At 51.1% G+C, this 13,778-nt stretch overlaps 1 protein-coding gene across 1 annotated transcript; it reads left to right on the top strand.

Annotated features, from left to right (window-relative positions):
- The first annotated feature begins 557 nt into the window (after positions 1-557).
- On the top strand, positions 558-13,763 carry LOC130266469 (cullin-9-like). The gene is given in 23 exon segments (XM_056515733.1): positions 558-835; positions 3,399-3,513; positions 3,954-4,136; positions 4,470-4,627; positions 4,902-4,954; positions 4,957-5,111; positions 5,205-5,370; positions 5,493-5,638; positions 5,817-5,934; positions 6,288-6,484; positions 6,563-6,822; positions 6,900-7,114; positions 7,117-7,262; positions 7,539-7,679; positions 9,219-9,383; positions 9,501-9,664; positions 9,800-9,893; positions 10,081-10,155; positions 10,645-10,755; positions 12,076-12,193; positions 12,538-12,671; positions 12,853-12,944; positions 13,319-13,763. Coding segments are annotated over 23 exon segments (3,477 nt in total). The 3' UTR covers positions 13,512-13,763.
- Positions 13,764-13,778: the final 15 nt, after the last annotated feature.

The raw sequence follows: 13,778 nt of genomic DNA, 5'->3' as shown, positions 1-13,778 counted from the left end.
GCTTTGGTTTTTTACAGGGTCTGAATCTTTGTATTTTTTGGGTGTGGGGGGTTCCGAATTTTGCTGAATTTTTGCTGTTTTGATTTATGTCTTGAACATCTGGAGGATTTTCAGTTGGGGCCTTGGTTGTTAGGAGCTTCTTGCAGGCACAGCATGTCCAGTGATTTCCTGAGATGAACATGGGCAAGGAGGAACGCCCAGCCCAAGGCCCTCTACTCTTGTTTTTTCCCAAACCAAGGTTTGTCATTCCTAAGGGTTGGCAGATGGAGGAGGAGGAAGAGCTCCAGAGATCCCTCATGAGGAGGGGCTGCAAACCCAGCCCAGGGACCTGTAAAGAGGAAAGACCCTCCCTGAGCCGGGAAGGCGGCCAGAGATCCAGGCAGAGCTCAGAGCTGGTGGAGAAGCCTCATGGAGGGGAGAAGACCCACAAGTGCTTGGAATGTGGGAAGGGTTTCAGATTCAGCTGCAGGCTGATCCAGCACCAGAGGATCCACACTGGGGAGAAGCCCTACGAGTGTGAGGAATGTGGGAAGAGATTTGGCACAATATCTGATCTGATGCGGCACAAGGTGATCCACACGGGGGAACGGCCCTACACCTGCTGGGAATGTGGGAAGAGATTTGCGGACAGATCCAATCTGAGAAAACACCGGCGCATCCACACTGGGGAGAGACCCTATGAGTGTCGTGAGTGTGGGAAGAGGTTTCAGACCAGCTCTGAATGCCACAAACACGAGCAGATTCACAGAGAGGAGAGGCCCTTCTGCTGCCCCGACTGCGGGAAGGCTTTCAAGCAAAACTCCACCCTCAGTGCCCACCGGCGCATCCACACTGGGCAGAGGCCCTACGAGTGTCCTGAGTGTGGGAAGAGCTTCTCCAGGAGCTCTCACTTGACCCAACACCAACGGAGGCTCCACTAAGGGATGCCCTGTGAGTGCCCCGAGTGTGGGAAGAGCTTCGTGCTCTTCTTGAGCTCCATCATGGGAGGATCGGTTTTGGATGATCCCCAGTGACCTCCGTTGGGCAGAGCCCTGCTGACCCATGGCCCTGGTGATGTGTGTTGGGAGGACACCTGGCTGGGGGGCTCTGCATCATCCTGTCTCCCTGTGGGCACCTGCATGAACTCAGGGGCATGAACATCCACTGGGACGCAAACCAACATTGGGAATTCCTTGGGGAGAATGGATTTGTTGACTTTCAACCCCAGAAAATCTTCTGTGTTCAATCCTAGTTTCTGGTGCACCCAGGAATACTAAATGGTCTCGGAGGTCTTTTCCCATGTGGTGATTTGTAACGATTTCCTGAAAGTTTTCACCTGCTGAGACCTGGCAGTCTCCTTTGTATCTCACAAGAGCCAGTCAGTGTGGGATTTTTAATATTGACACATTGTTACACCACTAAGCAAGTGTATTCCTCTTTGTGAAACACACGTGTAAAGACAAAAGGCCCCGGGAAAGTTCTCTTTCCGTTCTGGCCTCTCACAAAGTAACACCAGCCCAGGCCCCCTCCACACGGCCCGGGCCAGGCAGGGGCAGGCAGGCTCTGACTCAGAGCTCAGGAAGCTGCCGGGCCCCGTTTTCAAGCAGGGGCCCCGATATCCAGGGAAAGGAAAGGAAAGGCCCGTTGCTGACATCCCTGCCCCCCGGCACGGCCGCGGCTCGGCAGAACCCTGCCCTGCCCCGGCCCGGAGCGGCTCCGAACGGCCGGACCCGCCCCGCTGCCCCCGCGGCCTGGGGGAAAAACAACTGAGCCCTGTTCTGGCAAGGCCCCCACAGCCTTGTCTGCTGGGCAGGGTGGAGGAAGAACCCCCGGCCCGCGGCTGGGATTGAGTGCAGCGGGTGCTGGAGAACAGCCATGAAACCAGAAACTCATCATCGCTTCTCTGACTAAACCCTACAGTCCTCACCCAGCCCCCAGCGTGGCCTTGAAAGACTCTTCATTGTAAATAACTCCGACCGCCCCACCTGGAAAAAATCACAAAACCCTCTGCTGCCCGGGCAAGATATTAACTCTTTCAATGCCCAGAATAAAACTTACAAATACTTTATTGTCTCTGAAATTTAAAAAAGAAAAAAAAAAGAAAAAAAAGACCAAACACAAACCAACAAAAAACAAAAACGAAATAGTAATACACACAGAAACAATATGAAAACACTGAAATCAAGCTAAAAGAAAAGTCAAATCCTAAATAAAGAAAGAGGAACATTCATGAACTAAAATTTCTCTTTTTTTTAAACTATGGAGAAAAAACTCTTGTTTCCCTATAGCATATACAAATATTCTGAAATGAGTATGGCTGTTCTAACTGTAAATATAAACAAAAGCTTTAATATGAGACAAATGTTAAAATTGGTGTAATCCTCTAAGTTTAAATAATAAAAAAGCCACAGTTGTTTCCCCCCAAAGAAGAAAAAGAAAAAAACCCTAATTTCTCAAAACTAAAATAAGTTTTTGTTTAAACTGATATAATTCTTAAAGTGTCCATCATAGTTAATACAGTCCTCAGTAAAGGTTATGAGGAAAACTGTTACTTTGAAAAAAGGGTTTTAGAAAGTAATCAGATTTCCATTTTCCCGGGCAGCTAATCACTGTAACATCAAAACCAAAAGAAAACTTTTTTATAAAGAAGTCTTCATAGACTGAAAAAAGTCTCCTCCTTCAAGTTAATTAGTAAAAAACTTTTTTAAAGGTGGTAAACTAACTGACTTGTTTTTTGTACGTTTTTTGTATTAATAAAAGTAGTCTAAAGTTTTTATTCTGCGGTTTTTTTCTTAGTTTCTAGTAATAAAACTTCTCTTTATACCATTTAAAGTTGAGCCTGTTGTTTGTCTTCCTCTTACATCTCATAACAAAAAAACTCAAATTCATAAAGTGAAACCACTACATCAAATCTCAGTGATTCCAGGATTTTGATTTCCTGTTGCCCAAGGGTGTCTTCCACAGCCAAATGCTGATGAACTGGGGCAAAGACCAAGATTTTGGAGACAGTGAGGTGCAAACCCCTCCAAAAAAGGTTCTTTCCTCCCTCCTAAGCATGAGGATCCTCAGTTCACAGAGACACATGTTGCAGTGTGCTTCTTGTTAATGGTATGTTCTGTTATTGCCCAAGTTAATGGTTTAGTCCAAAGTTATACCCTCCATCCCACCGTGTCAATCTGTCCTGAATTACCTGTCAATCCTGCTTTGTTCCAACCCCCCTGCTTGGAATTCCCCTTTGGAAATCCCCTAAAACTTGATGTCTCATTAGTCCACATGACCCAGTTTTCCCCCCTACCTCCCTCATTGGACAGTGCCTTTGTGAACCCTATCCTTTATCCCTCCTCAGAATTTCTCCAATTCGCTAAGTGTGCGGAGGCTGCCCATGGAGGCACACTGAGCCTGAGGTTGACCCTTGGTAGGTGGGAAGGAGGGAAGAACAAGGAGGTGCTGGCCAGGACTGCAAAGACGGTGGTAGAGGAGTCAAGAGGCCTGAGGGGAATCTCGCAGTGCTGGCGTGGTGTGGTGCAGCAGCAGGTAGAGCTTGGAGGGCCGATTGGGAGGGTGTGGGACCATCCCTGGGTGGTTGGAGCAGGGAGTGGGGTCTGGCAGTGCCCTGGGATGATGGGGAGGGCACAGAGGTGTACCTGGCCTCCGCAGAGCCCAGAGTGACACAGGGACAGCCCTGCTGCGCTTGCCACCCTGACCTGGCTCAGCTATCAGCCAGGCCCTGTGCCCAGGCTGATGCTGCAGGCCAACAGATGGGTCCAGTGGCGAGCTGTTTTTCCTGCTGGGCTGCTGCTGTGTCCGTAGTGTCCCACAGCCCCTGCCCAGCCCTCAGAGCTGAGCTGCCACCCTGGCAGCCCTGCAGCAGCCCCAGGGACCCGGGCAGTTGGTGCTGGCAGGGCAGGGCAGGGTTGGGGCTGTTCCGAGGGGCTCGTCTTGCTGCGGGCTCAGCCCTCGCGCCGCTCCCACAGGTTCAGTGGTTCCTGGAGGCGGCGGGGCAGGCGCCGGACCTTGCGGAGCGCTACTGCCGGCTGTACCAGCGCCTGCGCGGGGCCACGGAGGAGCTCTTTGGGCAGCAGGCTGCCTTTGTGCTGGCCCTGGGCCAGGGCTTTGCGGGGGCTTTGCTGCAGCTCTCCTTCCTGACTGCCCTGCACGTGAGTCGAGGGAGCACGGCCCCGGTGCTGTGGCCCTGGGGAGTCACCCTAGCCCATGGCACTGGGGCAGGCTCTGGGTTGGAGTGTCCTGTTCCCCCCGAGCCACTGAGCCCTGCCCTGGCACCTGGGATGGTGCCCAGCTCAGGTGCGTGGTGCTCATCCCAGCGTGGGCCCGGCCCTGGCACACTCCTGCCTTGGGCTGGTGCCTGGGCACCCTCAGCCCCTGCCCAGGAGTGCCAGAGTTCCCCAGCTGCTCCCTGCAGGGACATTGCCTCATCCCGGCCCTGTGGGCACCTGGTGAGTCCTGTCTGCAGCCAGCCCTGTCCCTTGCAGGTGAGTGAGCAGTTTGCCCGCTACCTTGACGTGCAGATTCAGGAGCTCCGCAGGGCTGCAGGCAGCACTGGGCCTCTGGAGCGGCTGCAACAGTTCTTGGAGCCCTTTGCCATCTTCAGTGGCCTGGAGTTTGCCCACACCTTTGAACACTTCTACAGGTGAGGTTGCTGTGTCTCCCCAGAGCCAGGGGCTTGGTGCAGCATGGCCTGGTGTGCTGGGGGAGCCTGGCCCGATGTGTAAGTGGTGCTCCCGTTTTCCTTTTACGGGCTCATGGAGTGTGGAGGGCCCATGACTGCTGCCAGCATGTGGAATCACATTCCCTGCTGGGGACAGGGAGGGAGGCCAGGCTCGGAGCTGGAGTTGTCTCCTGGCGGGTGGCTGATGGCCACATGGCTTGGGCCTAGCCCTGACTGAAGCTGGTGGTCATGGCAGGCACTACCTGGGGGACCGGCTGCTGACGCAAGGGCCATCTTGGCTGGAGGAGGCATTGTGGAGCAGATCGGACTGTGCTTCCCCAGCCGCTTTCCCCAAGATATGCTGAGCAACTTGGCCCAGTCAGAGGAGCTCCAGCGGCAGTTCTGCCTCTTCCAGCTGCAGGAGCAGGATAAGCGGCTACTGGAGCTGGACATGGGCCTGGACGAGGTGAGAGGGATGTTGGCGTGGGGAGGCTGGAGGGGATTTCCTCACAGCTATCCTGGAGCCTGACCTGAGCTGCCCTCGTGCTCCTGTGTCCAGGTGCTGGGACCAGCTGCCATGGCAGATGTGCCAGAGGTGAAGGTGCTGGCTCTGTCCCCCCGCTGCTGGCCCGTTTCCCCACTCTGTTACATGGATAACCCTGGGAGGTTTTTCCCGGCGGTGCTGAGCTCCCCGCTGGATGAGTTTGCTGACTTCTGCCGGCAGAGTGAGTGCTGTGGCTGGGGGTGTGCCCAGACCCCCCAGGGCAGCTCAGCCACAAGTGATGGCAAGCTTGGAGTGCCTGGCAGGGCTGGTCCCGATCCCTGGCACTGTCCCTGTCCTTGGCAGGACAAAGCCAGCTTGGCTGGGAGTGCACGAAGCCCCGTCGGCTGCAGTGGACGTGGCTGGGCCACGCCGAGCTGCAGTTCGGAGACTGTGTTCTGCACGTGTCCACGCTGCAGATGTACATCCTGCTGTGCTTCAACAGCGCCCAGGTAGGGGCTGGGGCCACCGTGGGGCCAGGAAAGCTGTGGAGGCTGGAGCATGGCAGGGCCATGTCCTCCCTTCCCTTCTAGTGGGGTCTCCAGCAGCATTTGGGGCACAGGAGCCCAGTGTCAGGCCAGGCCTGTGGCCAGTGAGTCTTGGCCATTGCCCTCCCACCCTGTGCTGCAGGAGGTGGCTGTGGAGGCCCTGCTGCAGGCTACGGGGCTCCCTGCTGACCTGGTGCACCACTCGCTGACACCACTGACCCACGGCCAGGGCGTCCTGGTGGGGAGCTGCACTCCAGGGGGTGAGTGCGGGGCTGGGGCACCCAGGGGAGGGGCTGGCCTGAACCCCGAGGGGTGCTGGGCTTGGGGGTGCACGAGCTCATAGGGCTGTGAGGGGGCTGTGTTGGTGCTTAGGCACAGGTGGGTGTGATGCGTGGGGGTGGGGTTCGGGGCCATGCACAGGCCATGGGTCAGCGTGGGTGGTTGGGTCTTGGGGCTGTGTGTGGCCTCGGGCAGGGGACAGGGCTGGTGTGGGCAGCAGTGCTGGCAGTGGCAGGAGGCCCAGCTTGGGTCCCCCAGGCACACAGGTGTGTCCTGGGGCTCCTTCAGGCCCAGCTCAAGGCTTGGCTGAGCCTGGCTTGGGTGCTGGCTCCAGGTGTGCTGCGGCTGAACCAGGCAGCCCTGGCCCAGAGCTCCGGTCGTCAGCTGAGGCTGCTGCCCCAGCAGAGGTACCTGCGCACAGAGAGGGCCGAGGTGAGTGCCCTGGAGAAGAAGAGGAACGTCCTGTGCTGCCTCATCACCCGCATCCTCAAGGTGGAGAAGCAGCTGCACATTGACAACCTGGTGTTCAGGGTACGAGGGTGTTGCAGAGGGGCACAGGGGCTGCCTGGGGGCTGCAGCCACTGCACTGGGGCTCCCTTGCTGCCCTAGGTGATGGATGCCTGTCAGAAGGGCGAGCTGGGGCCAGGGATGCAGTTCCTGAGCTTCTGCTGCCACAGCGTGGACGTGCTGTCCTGCATCCTGCACCTGCTGAGCCAGGGCTACCTCTGGCGCCAGGAGGGGAGGCCTCATGTCTTGGAGTACATCTCTGCTGAATCCACAGCACCTCTTGGCGGCCAAGCACAGATGACTTTCCAGTGCAGGCCAGCCCAAGCGTCTCTGGAGGAGGAGAGCAGAGACAGCCTGCATAGGTAGGGGTGCATGTCACCAGGTGTGGAGGGGTGTGCATCTCCACCTTGTGTGAACATGACCCATTTCTCCATGTCAGGCGGAATCCTGACACAGACAGGGCGGAAGAATATCTCATGGCAATGCTACAGGTGCCAATGGGGCACACACTCAGTCCAGAGGAGGCCAAGCTGCTCATGAACCGGACAGTACAGCAGGTCCAGGATACTCTGAGCATACCTGATGATGTTGCTCAGCACCTCCTCATGCACTGTCGGTGGAACGTGGATTTCCTGATCCAGTGCTATGTGGAGAACCTGAGGCCCTGCTCATCTCCTCAGGGCTGCAAGTGCAGGATGTCCAGCCTCCCCCAAGCCCTGGAACCCACTGCCCAGTCTGTGTGAACCAGCTGTGTCCCACTGAGAAGCCACCAACCCTTTGCTGCATGCACTACTGTTGCAAGGTGGAGGTCCTGGGACCTTTGGTTCCTGGGAGTTGGTGCTCTACTTGGAGCAGCTGTTCTTTGTCTGAAGGGATTTTTCAGAGCTTTTTCAGAGCTCTTTTCTCAGCTCACTTTTTTGTTGTGATCCTTCACTCCCTGGTTTGTCTATTCACACTTTTGTGCTTTGGAGTACTTACCCATGATTTGTGTGGTTTTATGCACTGTCTGCTGTGGGGAGGGCTTGCAGGGTCACATAGCCCTGTTTAGGTCTGATCTCTCCTCTTGTGCCCTTGACAGCCCTGTTGGAGGGAATATCTCACAACTCGCATTGAGCAGAACATGATTGTCAACTGCACCTGTCCCATATCCGAGTGCCGTGCTCAGCCAACAACAGCCTTCATCTACTCCATCGTGTCCTCCCAGGAGATTATAGCCAAGGTGAAGTAGGAGGCGTGGTTGCTGGGTGTCTAAGCTCTTTTCTTACATTTTGGTCAGCACTATCAGATGATTTTGTTGCTGCTTTCCCCCTTCCTGTTACTGAGATTGGCAGCGTGATAATGGTCGCCAGCCAGATTTTGTCTGTTGTCTCTGAATATGGTCAATACCAGCTGTTCAGGAAAGCATAACATCAAGAAAAGAGCACAGAGGTCTTTCCTCTAAATATATATCTAGCAAGCAACATTTCAGGGACATCATAACTTCAGGACTACATGAGAGCCATGGTAGCAGCTCATGACAAATATCCTTTCCTAGTGTGCTGGAAGCAATGAAATAATAATAATTAAAATAAACATCAAGGCCAAATGAAAATGTGAGCAATTTCATTTTACTGCTGCATCAATGACCCCTATGTCCTTTTCTTCCATCAGTCTCTGGCTTTGAGCAGTTCAGATTTTTGTTATGATGGCAGGAATTACCACATTAGGCTTAATCTTCACTCTAAGTCTGTGTGAGTCTACAGGCTTCTCTAAACCAGGTTTTCTGAGCTCTCCTTACCTCAGTGCTTGGTCATCAGGTTACAGCAGTAGCTGCTTGTTCTAAAGCATAAGCTGCTTTTTCTAGTTTTTAGAGCTGAATGCCCTCCGCACCTAATGGAAGCTGTAGCTGTCACATGACAGACTCTTTTTGTTAATTGCTGGGCAGAAGAATCCCTTTTCCACTGCTCTGTTTCACAGGTGTATCTTTTGTCTTGTTTTTTATAGGAAGTGTTTGGAGGATTAGTGCATATATCTGGACAGTTAGTCCTTACTGCCTTTGTAAATCCCATAGTCACACCTGTCTGAAAGCAGGATTTAGTAGCCTATTGCTTTGACTCTTTTATAAAAAGAAATATTTCAGATGGACATAAATAGCAGCTGATTTTAACAAGTTGCTCTGATGCTCTCACTGAAATGTTATGTTTTCCTTTTGATCAGTAAGTGGTGTAGCTGGAGTGTTAATGTCTGATGCAGAGTCACACATACATACAGTCATTTTGGGTTGCAATAATCTGTAGAGTTTCTGGTCCAATTCTGAGCTCAAAATAACTAGATTATTATATGAAGATCTAATGCTGGAATTCTATTTAAACAACAAAACTGGTTGTTGGGGTTGGGTTTTGGGTTTTTTTTCAATGTTAAGTGAAACATGGGACTAGTTTGGGCAGAGAGGTTTTTAGTCTATAGGCTTGGGTGTATTCAAAATCCAACTGGACACAGTCCCAAGCAATCCTGCTTTAAGGTGGAGAGGTTGGACCAGATTTTATTTCCAAAAATTCCTTCCAACCTCAGCAGTTCTGTGAAATTAAACAGCTTCCAGATACGACATGGGGGGGATAGAAAAATGAACACAAAGGGAATGAAAGGGTAAACTGACTGAGTTCTGTTTTGTTGTGTGCAGCTGTTTGGTGGGATGGATAACCCAGAGCACCAGACCCTGCTTTTAAGGCCTAACCATGCAGCTTCTCAGGCTTAAATATCTCCTGGCTTCTCATTACAGTATGAAAAAGCCCTCCTCAGACGCTACGTTGAGTGTTGCTCCAACCTGACATGGTGCACCAACCCTCAGGGTTGTGATCAGATCCTCTTTAAGGATGGACTTGGTTATGGAGCAGCCTGTTCCAAGTGCTCCTGGATATCCTGCTTCAACTGCAACTTCCCAGAGGTGAGGCTGAGCTGGATCACAGGCTGTACTATTTTAGGTTTGGCACACACCCTTCTGCTTTTGTGTGGTTTTCTTTTGTTTTTCTCTCTCTCAGGATTGTCTTTTCCTCTCTCTCAGGCCCATTATCCTGCCAGCTGCAGCCACATGTCTCGGTGGGTGGATGATGGTGGATACTATGAGGGAATGACAAGTGAAGCCCAAAGCAAACATCTGGCTAAGCTCATTTCAAAGCACTGCCCAAACTGCCAGGCTCAGATAGAGAAAAACGAGGGGTGCTTGCAGTAAGTATACAGTTTTGTTTGCTGCTGTGTTTGTGACTGGGTGACACAGTCCCTGGCTGTGGTGCAGGGGAGTGCTGTCAGGAGCTGTCTGACAGCAAGTGGCTGTCAGGACTGATTCCCATTATCCTTCTGCAGTATGACATGTGCAAAGTGTAACCACGGCTTCTGCTGGCGCTGCCTCAAGCCCTGGAGGCCGAATCACAAGGATTATTACAACTGCTCTGCTATGGTGAGTGGTTTGCTGTATCTCCTTGGTTCATGCTCATGTTCAGAGGCTCCTGTAGCCTCTCAGAGATGGTAAGGATTCCACTTGGGCCCTTACTCTGGACTTTGTGAATTTGCCAGTAATACTGGCATTTCCAGGAAACCCTGGTACTTGAGGGAGATGCTACAAGTTCCTGTACCTTTCCTTTCAGGTGAGTAAAGCAGCTTGGCAGGAGAAGCGTTTCCAAGATTACAATGAGAGATGCACCTTTCATCATCATGCAAGGGTGAGGTCTCCTCCTTCCTTTGCAGATGCTGACTGCTGCTCAGCTCTGGTGAGCAGGGCACTTGCTGTTGTGTCAGTGTCTTCTCTGCTTAGAAGCAGGCTTCACATCCAGGTGGGGATCACTGGATGATCATTTTGCCCTGGCTCTGACATGAAGGAGTAGTCCTTGGCTGCTTTCTTTTAACCAGTCTTTTGTAGAAACCGAGCACCTGACTCGTGGTGTTCAGGGGCTCAGAGTGGTGTAGGAGTTGGAAGCAATGGTGACTGAAGACTGAGCCCTGCTCAGAGCTGAGGTGCTGTAAAAGGTTGAAGTGATGGCACAGTAGAAATGTTATAGTTGGATGCATTAAATGCTCTGCTGCTGCCTGCATCTTCTGAGATGGCACTTCAGAATGCTTAGCAATTATTTGTGTGGAGGGTGCTGTTTTTTCAATCTTGTGGAGCTTGACAGTGACACTGACTTTTTTCTCTCCTCCTTTGGTTATTGCAGGAATTTGCCACAAGTCTGAGGAACAGCATTTCTTCCATCAGAGAGATACCAAAAATAAGGAACTTGACCTTTGTTCTTGATGCCTGCAAAGTGCTAGAACAGGCACGGAAGGTGAGGCTGGATAATATAGTCTTGCTGAGATTTAGACTTAATTCTGTTGGTGTGTGTCATGCCTTTCTTAAAGTGAGGGGACATCAACCTTGTTCTTTTCCAAACAAGAGGAGATGGAAAAGGCTTGAGGGGAGGAGCAGCATCAGGACAGGGGAAGAACTCATGTCTGCCCTTCCCTATTTTGAGTCTGAGTTGAGCTCTGTTTGCAGTGTTCCTTACAGTCAAGTCATAGGATTTGGAGCTCAGCTCAAGCTGACACCATGGAATCAACACAAAGTCTGTATTAAGGGTTTTCATCCACTGGGTTTGGTCCATTCCTATTAGAAATGCCTCAGTGAAGGCACTTTGAAAGCTCTCCTGATTCTGTGTTAAAGTCAGGAAGTTCCTCTTGATGCTCATGTTATGATTTTCTTTTCCTAATTTTATTTCACAAACTGTAGATATTTTGGAAGTAGTGAGTTACCTACTGCATGTCCTCACAGTCACATTAAAAAGAATTTGTAGTGCAGCCAATGTGTGTGTGCAGTAAACCTGTGACACCTTAGGCCTGTAATACCTGCTCCGTCCTGAAACATTGGCAGGAGGTGGGAATTGTCTTTGCCATACTGACTTTGCATATACACCTTGGTTTTGCAGGTAGGCTTGATTTTGAGAGAGGTATGTGGGACAAAGGTGCCTGACCCTATTATGTCTTCTCACTGTGTTAGCCCCTGAGTTTCCTTGGGTACACATTACTGTTGCTTGTTGCTGCAGATACTGAATTTTCTGACATGAAAATGTCCATTTCTTTAAATGGAAACAGGATCTCATTCTCTTCTGGGTGCCTATATGGCTTTAGGGGTCATTAATTCATAACTGGAGTTTGCCACTTGTTGAAATGCCTTTGTTGTGGGCTCTTGGTGCTGTAAAGCACCATGCCTGCTTCCCTTTGGGCTCCATTCTCTTAGTTCACTGCCACTTTTGTTCAGCCTGGGCTGGCCAGCGTTGCCTAGTCCTGTGTGCTGGTGGGTTTGATGCTGCCCACTGGTCAGTCACATTTGTTATGCATTTACAGTCTGTGTTCTTGTAGCGGTTTGCAGGTAGGAACAATCAGTTATTTTTAGAGTTCAATATAAAATAATTGCACATTCATTTCCAATCCTGCCTGTAGCTCTAGTAAGCCTGGCACTGCTGTCACTTGTCATAATGGGTCACTGGGCTATGCCCACAGGCCAGAGGACACTGATAATAATGAGGCCTGGAAGGGTTTGATGCTGCTCCCTTCTTGCCCACTCTGAAGCTGAAGGAGGGTGCTTAACAATATGATCTATACTTTTCCAGGTGCTGGCCTACTCCTGTGTATACAGCTACTATAACCAGGATACTGAGAGCATGGATATTGTGGAACAGCAAACTGAGAGCCTGGAGCTGCTCACTAATGCTCTGCAGATCCTTCTGGGTAAGTCCTGTAGCCTCTTGGGAGTTGTGACTAGCATTTCCAGCTGTAGTGAAAGAGCAGCAGCTCTGTAGAGGGGCAATAGTATATATATCAACACCCAGCTAGCCTCACTTCTCCCAGTCCATTTTTGCCTTCTTGATGTCATTTCTGAGGAAGTCCACTGGAGCAGTTTGGCTGCCATTGGAGATTGATGCAGTAAAAAGCAACACGTTCTGTTCTGAAAGAGGGATGCATGCGCACAGGAGATCTAAGCAGCTATGGCTGGCTTCACAATCAGAGCCAAGGACTTGGTCTCTGCTCAAGAGTGTGGGATGCAGCATGACTTTGTTGGCCTTGAATTGCAGAGGAAACCCTGCTGTAGTACCAGGATTTGGCCACCTCTCTTCAGCTCCTGAAAGCAGAGCACTTACACGTGGGTTTGGAGTTGGTGCGGCAGATCAAGGAGCGTCTCTTTGCAATTCTCTGGCACTCCACACAGGTGAAGGCCACATGGCTGCTCCTGGCTTGTCTTCCTCTGGTCTGATTTGATTGTGGGCAAACTAAAGGGCTTGATCAGCTGAGGGGATAGACTCAAGATTGTGTGTGTGCAGGGTAGGGGTTTGCACCCCAAAGTACATACTGTTTCTCTGTCTCTTTTGGCTGTTCTTTCCTGCTAATAGGATTTCCATGTTGGGCTCCAGGCTTCAGGAGATGCTGTCCAGAGAAAGTTGAAACTTGCAAATGTGCCTGCTTCAGCCCTTGCATGTACAGGGTGAGTTTTCTTAGTGGGGTAACGAGGAGGTGAGTGAGTACCGACAAAATCAGGTGAGCAGAGTTTTCTCCTGTGCTCACTGACGTACAAGAGTGAATGACAGACACTGATTATTTGCATCCTGTTTTGTGGTTTGAGGTAGCAATTTAAGTGATATAGAGGTGTAGGGAAACCAGCAAAACCTCTCCTTGTATGCAGCTATGATCAAGAAAGCTCTATCACTGGCAGACTCAGTTATGGAAGTTACTCTACCTGGACTCCCTTGAGTTTCTTAGGGTGAAGATGCTGAGACAATGACAGTGGGGTGTTGTGGGGCTAGGTGGTGACTCATGCTCACAGCAGAGGCTCTGCTCTTATGCTCTCCTTCTCAACAGGCAAAAACGTATCATCCTGTGTGACTCCCTCAACACAGATGAAGGTGACAAGGAGGTTGAAGATGAGGAGTATGATCCACAGTGGCAGGAAGACTATGATGATGATGATGACCTTGATGAAGACAACTTTATGATTGATAATGATTCAGATTGTGATTCCTACTTTGATGATAATGATAGCTATCGTAGCTAACACTAGAAATGTTCTGTCTCCCAGTCAGCCACCTTGGACCTCTGGCTCTACTTTGTGTCAACCAGTTTGTGTTAATGTTTTTCCTGAAAGGCAGGGAGGAGCTCTCAGATGGAAAAAAACATTTCCTCTGAGAGGTTTCTTGCTCAGTGACTCTCGAATATGCAGGAACATGCTCTGGGCAGCTGGTCTGTGTTACTGTGGCCACGTCTCTGAGAAAGACATCTCCTTGCCTTTTTTGCTTGTCTCCAGTTCTGCCTGTAAGGTATT

Source organism: Oenanthe melanoleuca, unplaced genomic scaffold (assembly GCF_029582105.1).
Source record: "Oenanthe melanoleuca isolate GR-GAL-2019-014 unplaced genomic scaffold, OMel1.0 S054, whole genome shotgun sequence".
NCBI classification, from domain to species: Eukaryota; Metazoa; Chordata; class Aves; order Passeriformes; family Muscicapidae; genus Oenanthe; species Oenanthe melanoleuca.
This window is presented reverse-complemented; position numbering and strand designations above follow the sequence as displayed.